General features: G+C 36.3%; 2 protein-coding genes across 2 annotated transcripts in view; both read right to left on the minus strand.

Moving 5' to 3' along the window:
- LOC111411426 (putative amidase C869.01) overlaps positions 1-2,072 on the minus strand; it is a 4,968-nt gene extending 2,896 nt beyond the window's left edge. Inside the window, exons 1-5 of the mRNA XM_023041959.1 lie at positions 1,397-2,072; positions 1,081-1,295; positions 534-773; positions 174-372; positions 6-19 (exon numbers count right to left, since the gene is read on the minus strand). Coding sequence (XP_022897727.1) covers positions 6-19; positions 174-372; positions 534-773; positions 1,081-1,295; positions 1,397-1,942 — 1,214 coding nt within the window. The 5' untranslated portion in view covers positions 1,943-2,072. The remainder of the gene's footprint in view (positions 1-5; positions 20-173; positions 373-533; positions 774-1,080; positions 1,296-1,396) is intronic.
- Positions 2,073-9,475: 7,403 nt separating this feature from the next.
- Positions 9,476-11,310, minus strand: LOC111410556 (protodermal factor 1). The gene is made up of 3 exons (XM_023040963.1): positions 11,052-11,310; positions 10,488-10,947; positions 9,476-10,108 (listed from the first exon to the last, which is right to left on the minus strand). The coding sequence occupies exons 1-3, from the start codon at positions 11,200-11,202 to the stop codon at positions 9,757-9,759; spliced, it is 963 nt and encodes a 320-aa protein (XP_022896731.1). The 5' UTR covers positions 11,203-11,310; the 3' UTR covers positions 9,476-9,756.
- Between the last annotated feature and the right edge of the window lie 1,077 nt (positions 11,311-12,387).

The following is a 12,387-nucleotide window of genomic DNA, read 5'->3' on the forward strand; positions in this document are numbered from 1 at the left end:
CAAACTCTTTGATCATTTCCTGCATAATCATTGCCATCTAAGATGTTAATTCTCATCTTTTCCAGTCTAAATTTGATGATAATCTACACTAGGATACTATTGGTCTATTTGGATCTTACTCTTATTGTACACTTAGAGTTATATCTCTAGTAACTATGAAATAGCGAACATACCAGATCGGAGAATTTTTTATTGAACGCTATTACTTCAGCCAAGGATCGGACTGGAGAAGCCACTAGTTCTTTCAGGTAAGCATTCAAGGAAATCCTGAATTCAGCTAATGCCGCTGTTGTTTCGCCACTTAAAGTGGAGGTCAAAATTGTGCTGATATTAGCAATTTCCAAATAATCTACCACGACTGCACCATTGCTCCTGAAGTTGAACGACAGTTTCATCAAGATAGAGTTAAATTAATTTAGGTCATGTTCAGTAACATGGGTTGGAAAGTAATAAGAGAAAAACAGTTAAAATCTTGTCTATTGTATTGACAAGTGTATACCAAACGTGCTCCTAGTATATAGGTGAGTTCGTACCTAAATGTTTGGAGATGATTCTGGAAAGCTTGTGCAACAAGTTTTTCCGAAAACTTGAAGAATGGATCTCTCACTATTCCCAATCTCTTTCCCTTTAGCCCGTCGGCTTTCAGAAACTGGACATAACCACCACTGGGAATATAGTTTGATGCTTTTCCGGTTGCTTCAGCATCATTGTAGTCAAAGCCTACAATGGCATCAAGAACATAAGCAGCATCTGATACAGTCCTGCAGATTGGCCTAATTCAACAAATTGGAAGACTTCATTAATCAAAATCTTAGCCTCTAGAAAGCCAATGAAATGTACACAATTCTAAAGATTCCTAGTTTTTAAGGCAACAGAAAATGTGATGTAGATGTTATACAATATATGATAATCCTACTGGTAATCTTGAAGATGATTATTAGAATCCAATGTGTCCGTGTGTGTAACAAATGTTAAAGCTGGCAAAAAAGTCAAGTGGCTGCAGCATATGGATATTCTCGCACATTTGACCTGTTGACAGATTTTTGAGATGAAGTAATTACGAAATAGGGAACACCCTACCCTATAGTATCCTGTCTTGGAGTAATTGGAATTACCCCGGCTCGACTTGTGAGACCGACAGTTGGTTTGATACCCACCACTGAATTGAAACTAGATGGACAAATGATGGAGCCATCGGTCTCTGTCCCAAGCGATACTGCTACCATATTTGATGCCACAGAGATAGCAGATCCACCACTGGAGCCACAAGGAGTAGCCGATAGAACATAAGGATTCTGCAAGTACGAGTAACTTTTTAGTTCAAATATGTTTGTCTAAACTTATAAGTTAAAAATTTACTTAAAAGGTATAACAATTGAATTATAGATAGATTCACCTTCCCTTGTCCACCTCTTGCACTCCAACCAGCGGGTGCAGTAGGTGACCTAAAAGCAGACCACTCGCTCAAGCTCGCCTTCCCAAGAATGATAGCTCCTGCCTTCCTCAGCTTCATCACCACCCCAGAATCCTGAGGCACGACCGATCCCAGCAACGCAAATGATCCAGCAGTTGTATTAAGTTTATCCTTGGTTGCAATGTTATCTTTTAGAAGGACAGGAATTCCATGTAACCCGGAATACGAACCCGCAGCCTTAGCCTTTCTTTCTAAATCTGCTTTGTCCGCTAGATAAAGAGCATCAGGATTTACCTCTATAACCCCTTTAAGAATGGGGTTAAGTCTTTGGATTTCATTGAGATAGAACTGAACAAGTTGCCTTGATGTCAGTTGGTTTTGCTTGAAAGCAGTCTGTAAATCCCAAATCGTGGCTTCCCTGATAGAAAGTGCATGACATGTATTCGTACCCGAAGGCAACCATTGGAGCAGAATCAGGCAGATAACAGAAATAATTAATGATAATGAGTGAATTTTCATAGTTAACATAAATCTATGGTGTGTTTATTTTCAATCACATTTATGTTGAGAATTGATCAGAAGTACTCCTTTGGATTTTAGTAGTATCTGGGGGCTATTAATTTGACTTCTACTAGTTGAAACTTAGCACAAGCTATGTGAAATTAAATACAACCTCATAAGAACAGACACCTAGGAATATAAGAATATTCTGTCTCCTGGCCACATTTTTTAGTGGAAAAAAGTTGTCTGACCAATTCCACAGCATCTGCAGAAAAATGCTGATGTATGCCCATTAAATTGTTTATAAGATGCCAACTTTTTCTTGAATTTGGATTCATATGGCTTCTTGCTACTAATTGAAGATATTTAGATGAACTAATTGGCTGAAATGATATCTAACAAGAAATCGATCAAAAAAAAAGCTGCTACGACGAGAGCTTTGTCAGGGTAAGCTTTCCATGTTGCTTCTGCAGAAAAATGCTGATTTATGCCCATTAAATTGTTTATAAGATGCCAACTTTTTCTTGAATTTGGATTCATATGGCTTCTTGCTACTAATTGAAGATATTTAGATGAACTAATTGGCTGAAATGATATCTAAGAAGAAATCGATCAAAAAAAAAAAGCTGCTACGACGAGAGCTTTGTCAGGGTAAGCTTTCCATGTTGCTTAATGTGACAAATCATGTTACAGTTTCAGGGAGGTTGACATAATATTACATGACATTTTATCATTAGACTATTTAAAACACAGTGAACTTTTTATCTAATCATATCTTGCCAACACCCATTATGTTAAGGCATCTGTCAACATTTTTCTGGCAAAGTTGCTTTACCCTAATATGACACTGATAAGGAAGTCTCAAATAGGGTTGAGTTAAAATATAAAAGAGAGAAAAAAAATATTAAACACTGATGTCATGTTAACTTTTTACTCGTAATGGATGACACAAAAAAAAAAAATTTTAAAATAATGTCCAAAGAGGGAGAGGCTATGGACTTTTTCATGGGCACGCCTCATTGCCTATTATTTGGTAAGAACATTTCAAATCATCTATAATTTAGTAACAACTATATTTTCTGTTTCTTTACATACGCCCACAATGCAAGCTCGTGCAGATAAATAATTGTTGACAAGATTGATAAGAACCTTCAAACCACAAGATACAATAGATTAATCCAAATGCATGATATTGACAAAATCCAAATATAATTGACAAGAAAGCCATTAAAAGGCGAACCAATTCATCCATCACTACACCACATGACATTTTATCATTGGACTATTTAAAACACAATCAACTTTTTTCATTCAATTACATCTTGTCAACACCTATTATGTCAAGGCATCTGTCAATATGTTTCCGACAAAGTGGCTCCACCCTAATGTGACACTGATACGGAAGCCTCACATAGGGGTCGAGTTACAATATAAACGAGAGAACAGTTTGAAACACTAATGTTATGTTAGAATTTTACTCGTGATATATGACATTAAAAAAGTTCTAAAAAATTAAAGTCCAAAGAGGAGAGGCTACGAACTTCTTCATGGGCACACCACATTTCAAATTCTACGGTAAGAACATTTCAAATCATCTATAATTTAGTAACAACTCTATTTGCTGTTTCTTTACATACGTTCACAATGCAAGCTCGTGCAGATAAATAATTGTTAACGAGTGCTGGTAAGAACCTTCAAACTACAAGATACAAAGGATTAATCCAAATGCATCATATTGACAAAATTCAAATATAAATGAAAAGAAGGCCATTAACGGGTGAACCAATTCATCCATCGCTACACCAAATTTGGCTTGGTCAAAACACAAGGAACACCCCGAAAAAAAAAAAATTTAAAATGATTGGTTAATTTCACTAATGATCACTGAAATATGTTTGAAATTTCAAAATGGTCATTAAACTATTTTCTTACCTATATAGTCACTCAAGTTAACAATGATTTCACAAATGGTCACCAGGCTAGTAAAAAGTAAGGGAAAATTGCAACAGAAGTTCCTAACCTTAGCTAAAAGGTGCAAATATCTTCTTAACATTTAAATCTTGGCACCATAGTCATCGACTTTTTATTAATGTAGTAGAAGAAGCATTTGCAGACAAAACCCGTCTAATTAGACATTAAATAAGCATTGAATGTCAGATGATGTATACACTTTTTTTTTTTTTTTTTTTTGCATTAAAATGATAACATAGTCTTGTTTATAATTGAGAATTTAAAAAATTAAATTAAACTAAAAAAAAAATTAAGTCTCCCAAATCCCATCATAAATGGTCAACCAATGTCCTCCCCAAAAATCTCAAATATGTTGATTTCCCAATGTACTTATCAGCATAGTGTGGAGTTATGATGATGTAGAGTGGGAGCAAGGGATGGGTGGGGGTGGATATTGAAAAGAAGAGTTAGGGATCCATTTGCACGTATTGCAAAAGGTTAGAGACCTCAGTTGCAGTTTTCTCTTATAATATATTGTAAATATGAATGACCATTGCTGATACTGTGAGCAATATTACACGAGTAAGAGAAATACTTCCATGACCATTCTGAAACTTCACACATGCTTCCTATTTCTGAAAATTAATCTATAATGATCAACTCACTTTTCTTTAGTAATCTATAATGTTGAAGTGAGAGCTATACTGCTCCCTGGCCCTGCAGTGAAGGGGCAAGCTGGCCATTTTTCCGCAGCATTAAGCCTCTGGTTAACAATTATTGAGTGATTACTAATGTGTTATCAAACCTCAGTTATTGAATTTTTCTTCAATTTCTTCAAATTCTGGATATTTAGTGGCTGTCTGGGAGAGCTTTTCTCCCAAATTCAGCAATTTTCTGACCGTCAGAAACTGCAGAATGGTCCCATTTTGGCAGCAATTTTTGACAAATAAAAAGTGAAATACCAGCAAAACCAGTCTCTCATATAAAATAAATTAAATGTCAAGGGCAAAAAGGTCATTTTTGCTTAAATTGGTCCACAATTGCGGCTAAGTTGTCTGATTTTTCTACAGAATGCATGCTGTCGGCATGAAAAGCAACGAACCAAATTTCAATTATCAACGGTCCAAATTGTGATTTTAAGCTCTCGCCTTAATATTTCAAATCAACGAATTCAAATTCTCAATATTCATGGCGAATCAACGAGTCTTTCATCAAGTCAATAAGGGAAATAAACCTCAAAAGCTGAATCTCAAATAGGTTGCGAATTAGAAAATTGTGTATGATTGATATTTTTAGATTCCCGAAGAATGTATTCATTTCATCTTCTGTTTCATATCTCCTCTGAAATTTGAACATAATGTCATAAGCATTCGTTCTCAATTTCATATTTGAGCCATTTTACTACTATAACATTATTAAATCTGAATTCAGTACAAAGGTCTGAGGGTAGATATGTTGGTGGCTTCCTAATCTTGGTTGCTCGTTCAAATCTATAAGCAACGTTCCGTAAGGTTTTCTTCTCCGCATCCCCAATCCCATTTGTGGCTTCGGCAACCAAAAATATTTCCTGCCCAAACTCTTCTACCCTTTCCTGAACAACCATTCTATTAATTTCTGTACATGATTGGTTTGATATTAATTTTATTAGCTAACTCATACCGACAGCTGAATTGAAACTAGATGGACAAATAATGGAGCTGTCAGTCTCTGTCCCAAGGGACACTGCTACCATATTTGATGCCACAGAAATGGCTGATTCACATCTAGGATTTACATAAGGTAGTGAAATTCCTTGTCGGGTAAGTTCCGACCCATTCATATTCCGTTGACCAATCCTTCCTAAGATTATTCTTCTTCTTATATAGTTCTCATGTACGTGAATACGAATCTATTTGGTTTGTGGGAGAGCAATACAAGCGTCGTACTGCTAGGTGAAATCCCTAATTCAAATTGAAATGTACAATGATCCATAAGATTTTCGTTTTCTTAAAACAGAAAAAACCTCATTTCTTGGTGTCAAAATAGGAGTTATTTCACAAAGACTCGCAGGGTAAAGAAAAAAAAAACGAATCGGAAAAAAAATATTCTTGCACTCCAAGCATTCACAGCCCAGTTAGTGACCTAAAATGAGCCCACTCTCTCAAGCTTGCCCTCCTCAGCTTTATCACCACCCCAGAATCAAGAGGCACGACTGATCCCAGCAACGCAAATGATCCAGCGGTGGTATTAAGCTGTTCTTGGTTGCAATGTTATCTCTTAGGAGGAAAGGAATTCCATGCAGTCCTGAATATGAACAAAGAGTCTTAGCCTTCATTTCTGTGTCCGCTTTATCTTGCATTTCATTTAGATAGAACTGAACAAGTTGCCTCGACGTCAGCTGGTTCTGTTTGAAAGCAGTCTGTATATCCTGAATTGTAGCTTCCATGACAGAAAGTGCATAACGTGTATTCGTGCCAGAAGGCAAACATCGGAACAGAATCAGGGCAACAATAGAAATAAGTAATGATAATTCAGAGTGAAATTTGATAGTTTAGAAGTATTCCTTTGGATTTTAATATTATCTTGGGAGCTATTTGCGTTATAGAAGAAGAAACGAAGGCAAAATTGAGAGCAGAACAGCACAATATTCTCTGCATTTTCTGTTATGTTCAAAAAGGAAGTTACAGTGTCCTTTTTTAAAAGGAAAAATGCAGTAGCCACTTTGCAACAAACTAAGTAACAATTTTAAAGGAGAAAAAACAATCCCTACTAACTAGGAATATAAGTGTAAAAATAAAGTATAAAAGTGTGCATGAATGTGTGTATTACAACTCTTTTTACTCTCTGGATCACGTAAAGTGAATAGATGAGAAGTCGATTCGGCGATTTGATAACCCCAAAAGAAATATCAGGTGATTTCACCTCAGAAACAATGAGTTCAATCGTTTTCAACATGAGTCAGGGGTTGAAGAGCGTTAACAAAAAAGCTTGCCATGTTGCACTCTGCTTTTTGTGCAGAAGCATTAAATAAGGTTGAGGTAAAATATAAAAAGAGAGAACGAACAAAGAGAACTTACGGAACAATGTCATATTATGTTTTATCTCGGAAGATATGACAATGAAAAAAATCACCAGCATAAAGTCCAAAGAGGGAGAGACCATGGATTTTTTTTCATGGGCAAACATTGGACTCTTAAATATCCGTCATGTAATGATCAACGCGTTATGCCACATGAACTCTTCTTTCTTTATATTCCAAGTTCCCAGTCTATATACAAGCAAAGGAGGAAACAGGCTAGATTTTGAGTGAGAGTTAGGGTGGAATTATTTTTTACTGACAAGAGTAATTGTTGAAGCAGGATTTCCCTCAAGAAAGCTAGTCACTTAGAGAACGTCTTTGGAATTGGATCTGGGTATTAAGCAATCTCAATCAAAATAGGCTCTGTGCCTTTCAGCCCTCCAAAACAGATGGCAAATGGCATACTCTGTGTCATAGCCAGCTGAGACGGTGATTGCAGGATACCCTCCAATTGCAAACATAGACGAAATAGCTGAATTTAATGTCACTATTGCGTCCAACTCGTTTTCCAACATCAACTTCTCAAACCCATCTCGTAAGTTTCTACATCATCTCGAATGCCTCCCTCTCATCCAATCCAATCCCATTTGTTAAATCTGCAGCAAGAAAACTTTCTTGAGCAAACTCTTCAATTCTTTCCTACAATGAGCATAGCTGATTCGAGATGGTCATTGATGCAAACAGATTATGGCATGTTCAGTAATGTTGATTAGACAATATTAAAGAAGAAAAACAAATTGTCCACTACGTCTCATATCATGTACGAAACATATACTTTTTAACACCATATAACATCCATTTGGAGTGGTTATGTTGTGGATGCCTCTCTATTCTGGTATTGGGCCTCTCCATTTGTCATTGGGCTTTGCTATGTTGGGCCACCAGGTTTTTCCGTTTGATTGAAACACGTTTTATCGAAATGCGATTTTTTCCTTAATTGAGTGATTGACTCTGACCTTACTACATCTGGTATACCCATGACCGTTGGATCTATATCTTGTGGGTGGACTATATAAACCTCTCTCGACTCTTCGTTGTACTGCTATGCTGTGTGAATATTCTAGGGTTTCCTTCGTTTACTCTCTGGGTATTTCATACTCTTCATCTTCTTTGTGTTTAGTTCAATCCCTGTAAATCTTTGTAATATCTTTGATTGTATTTAGTGTACAATTGTAGAGATTGTGAGGAGAGTGTGTTTGTGTAATGAGAGTCAAGAGAAAACTAGAAGTGAAGAAATGTGCATACATTTCTACACTGATTCTTTGTGATTCTTATTGGATTTGAGCCTAATCTACTTTGTAGATGCTCAACGGGTGAATAGACCTTTGACTGAACATTCGGGCCTTGAGGGGTGAATATTCTATACGTTCTTATTTTTCTACAATCTTCAATTTTTTGATGAGAGTTGCTCTATGTACAAATATAGAAACTTTACAGATGAGGGGGTGATATTTTTTTCCACTATTTTATTCCACATGGGACCCACTTTCATGTGACACTTCTGTATGACTTCTGTTAAATAAATTCTGTGCAAATAGAATTACTTTTTTTTTTTATAATTGTTTTGTCAAGAAATCTGATTCTGACACCAACAGGTTAGTTGAAGGCTATAATGTCAGCTAATGAAAGGTTAGTCGAGTTCTAATTTTACTTCTAATATAAATCAATACAATCAATAAATGAAATGTTTAGTTATTTTCTATTAACATATGAATTAGTACTGTTAATGATAATTTTTCTATTTTATATTTTTAATGAAGTTGTTTTCAATTATTTGAAAAATTCGTCATGAAGACATTTTAAGTCTATCAACTTCATTTTAGATGAAATATGGCTTAAAAAATGGTTACGGGGTGAATATGATACTCAAAACTAAGATTATGGGAGGCTACTAATATTTTTTAAATGTGAAGCTGTGTTTATGATATTGTGATCAAGCTCAGATCTTATCTATATATTATATTTTTAATATATAATTGTGTCCACTTGAACCACGGATGTGATTTTCTAAACATTGGTTCGAATTGTAGATCAAGATTCAATGTTGAATATGTTCACTTTGTAATTCTCAAGAAATACTCTAATTTCCTTGGTAAATTAATCGTGAGTTGACTTGATGACTATTGCGTAAAAATTAATACCTCTAGACATCTCGCACGAATTACCATAGATTCAAACTTCTAGCATCGGGGTGATCTGGTAACACCTCTGTTAACACAATGAGGGGTTAAAATCTGTCAAGTTATTCGAGACTGAAAGCCCCTAGACCAGGAAAGCCTGAAAAGGCCGTGCTTGAAACCAGGTTATGTCTACCTGGAATGGCCTGGTTTATACTTCTATGCTCGATTAGTGGAACTGTTGAAGAGTGCCATCTAGGCTTACAATTCCTGCTTCTGAAGTCTCACGGTTCCATTTTGTTTGATTTCCATTCAAAGTACCTAATATGGTTTGTGTAAACTTCTCCAAGGCGAGCAGAAAATGATGAAAATATTTTGTTAACAGAAGAGAACTTGGTTTGGATTAAGCTCTAATCTCTATTTAGAGAGCAATAGTAAGCGAAAAGCAAATCCAATAATGAATTTATAATGTGTCGCTGGAAGATAATGCAGTACATTGCAAACACCAGTAACTTATTACAAGACAGACATTCTACAACCATGGTGTTACTATAATCAATTCAAGTAAAGAAATTTTATCTCCTTAAATCACTTCCAACGAAGAAGAATTATCTGAAGCCACCATCTCGATCAACAAACAGCATAAATGAACACAATATAACCGCAGAATTATTATAAGAAGAAGCTATAGATATTGATTCAAAACGAAGAACGGATCATTTGCAAGGAGTAAGCTTGCAGGTGGCAGCACCATTGCCTGAGTTTGCCCTCATGAATCTCAGCGCAGTGCGAAGGACGTGTTGAGTAGATCCCATCAGTGCCCAGTTCATGTTTTGGATTACATCTAGAGGATGATATGGGAACTGAAGGCTATTGTAGGAGTTAAGAAGGGCAGTTGTACCTTCCCTTAGAAGGGTTCTATACGGATCAGCTCTCCCATTCATGCTTTGCACCAGGGTCATGTCCGTGCCATATTTCCGAGCAGCTACAAGCCCAAAAACCACAGCTACTTTGGTGTCGGGGGTAACCACCTTCCAATAGCATCTATGTTCCGGCATCATCCACTGCCTGCATAAAAACTCGTCACTTATATGGAACTACAAAATTTACGCTAAAAATTGAAGGGGAGCATTTCTAGAGGTATGGAGGCTGAAATCAGCCGAATTAGAGGTGTAAAAAGGGTTGGACTCAAGGGCAATTGTGGAAATTTATTTTCAGACCCCTTAAATTAGTAGAGTTCTTATCCGAAATTGTCAGAATAAATGGAGAAAAGGCTTTTCAACGGTCACTTTTCTTCTTAAAAGAAGGTGAAAAATCTGGTCCAAACAAGCGCTAAATACTATCTAGCACCATTGGTGTTAAAACAAAAGTTTACTTGTAGTTACAAGACTTGCTTTGACATGGCCTCCCGGCCCATTTTTCCCTTAGCCGAAAGATATGAACTTACTGGTGTGAGCAAGCTGAAGCTTCTAAAAATGGAGCTGGGGGCAGTGGCGGTAACTTGGGCAATGGTGATGCCGTTGGTGGTTGAGGCGGTGGTGGAAGCCTTACAGGTGGAGGATTAGTGGGGGTGACCGGTGCAGGTGGAGGATTAGCCGGAGTGACCGGTGCCGGGGTATAGGATCTTGGGCAGAAGGGCATCGGCTGTGCAGGCTGAGAAAGCAAAGGATCCACAGTGTACATTTCCATATCAAACATCCTGAACATTAATCTCAGAGAACTGGCTGGACCAGCAGCTGCCCGGCAGCCCGATCCTTGCCCATTACCCGAAACCTGCACATAACAACGACTTAAGTCCGGCGCGCCATCAAATTTCATAGCATAGTTTCCCAACCAATTAGTTGTTTCTTCTCTCCACATAGTAAATTGCCCATTACTGCCTGAACATGCCATTTTCACCTTAATTCCTGCACATTGTATTCAGTTTATCAACTTATAATTTTAACAAATCGCTAATAAAATATACGCAATTGAGACATGAAAAAATGCAACAAAAATATGTCGATGTTACCATATAAAGGATAATCGTAAAGGGATATTTGGCCATCTTTGCATTGGTCACAAAAAACAGTACCAGTGACCATAGCATCTCCATAAGCTCCATGAATGGCTGCTGTAACAATGAGAAAAGCTGTAAAGGAAAGCTTTTGTGACCAATCCATGATATCTTCTGTAGAACAAAACAAGAGGCGAAAGTCTAATAAGTAGAGAAGTCTGTAAAGAGAAATTTTGATGTGAACGAATGTGAATAAGCAAAAATTTAAGTAGAAAAGTTGAGCATTTTTGTGCTGCAACTCTCAACTGTCTCCATTTATGAGGAATGAAATTCAGAAGGTACATACAGGATTGCATTAAATGCTAGAGAAATTTACAGATTAGCAAGTGTTCCTATTAGATTGGGTTGCCAATAAAAAAAGCAACACAAAAGTCATTATTGACATGGTTCTTAGGATCATTCTTGTGTTTAAGGATCCTTTGCTTGATTGCTTCTACGTCGAGAAATCAGAGAGATGTTGATTTGCCTATCGATCTTTTCCAGCTATTTAAAACACTCAAAACAATTGCTGGAATAGTAGATATTTTACTATTTCTGCTAGAACAAGTTAAGGGTCTTATTAGTCATTAATCCTATACATAATCAAGAGAAGGCATACCTAATGGTAGTGTAAAGAAAGTAGTTTTGATGCAAAGAGATTGCGCTTATAGAGTTTCTAAATGCATGAGCTGTGAAACTTTTGTGAACATATCACAAACTGAAAATTCCATCAATTAATTTTAATTAAAAATATGTAACTCATCTTTTTTCAGATAGGGGCTTGAATAATTTGAGAAGCCGAGAACTTTTTCGAGCTAAACAAGCTAGCTTAACTCAATAAAATCCAACCCAATACCTTTAAACCGACAAGGAAATATAGGCACGAATGTTTGGCGGGTAAAATTGATTTAAATTATAAATAGATAAAAACGTGTAATGAATAATTGAGTATTTAACCAAAAATGATTAAAAAACTAACACCCACCGGCCAAACATGTACGAAGCATTCTAGAAGTTGATATATTGAATGCTGCGTACCAACCTCAAAAAATTATAGGCAAATATATATATATATAAATTAGCCGTTAAATTTCGCTTACATTTATGAACTCTGAAGAGATATAAATTAGCCGTTAAATTTCGCTTACATTTATGAACTCTGAAGAGATATAAATTAGCCGTTAAATTTCGCTTACATTTATGAACTCTGAAGAGATATAAATTAGCCGTTAAATTTCGCTTACATTTATGAACTCTGAAGAGATATAAATTAGCCGTTAAATTTCGCTTACATTTATGAACTCTGAAGAGA

This window comes from Olea europaea, chromosome 15 (assembly GCF_002742605.1).
Source record: "Olea europaea var. sylvestris chromosome 15, O_europaea_v1, whole genome shotgun sequence".
Classification (NCBI taxonomy): Eukaryota; Viridiplantae; Streptophyta; class Magnoliopsida; order Lamiales; family Oleaceae; genus Olea; species Olea europaea.

What these genes read in the sequence shown, in the direction of transcription:
- LOC111410556 (XM_023040963.1), bottom strand. Translation starts at nt 11,202, where the DNA reads ATGGATTGGTCACAAAAGCTTTCCTTTACAGCTTTTCTCATTGTTACA. An exon ending in TTACGATTATCCTTTATATG is followed by an intron (nt 10,948 to 11,051) that starts GTAACATCGACA and finishes TACAATGTGCAG; the next exon opens with GAATTAAGGTGAAAATGGCA. An exon ending in GCTTCAGCTTGCTCACACCA is followed by an intron (nt 10,109 to 10,487) that starts GTAAGTTCATAT and finishes GTTTTTATGCAG; the next exon opens with GCAGTGGATGATGCCGGAAC.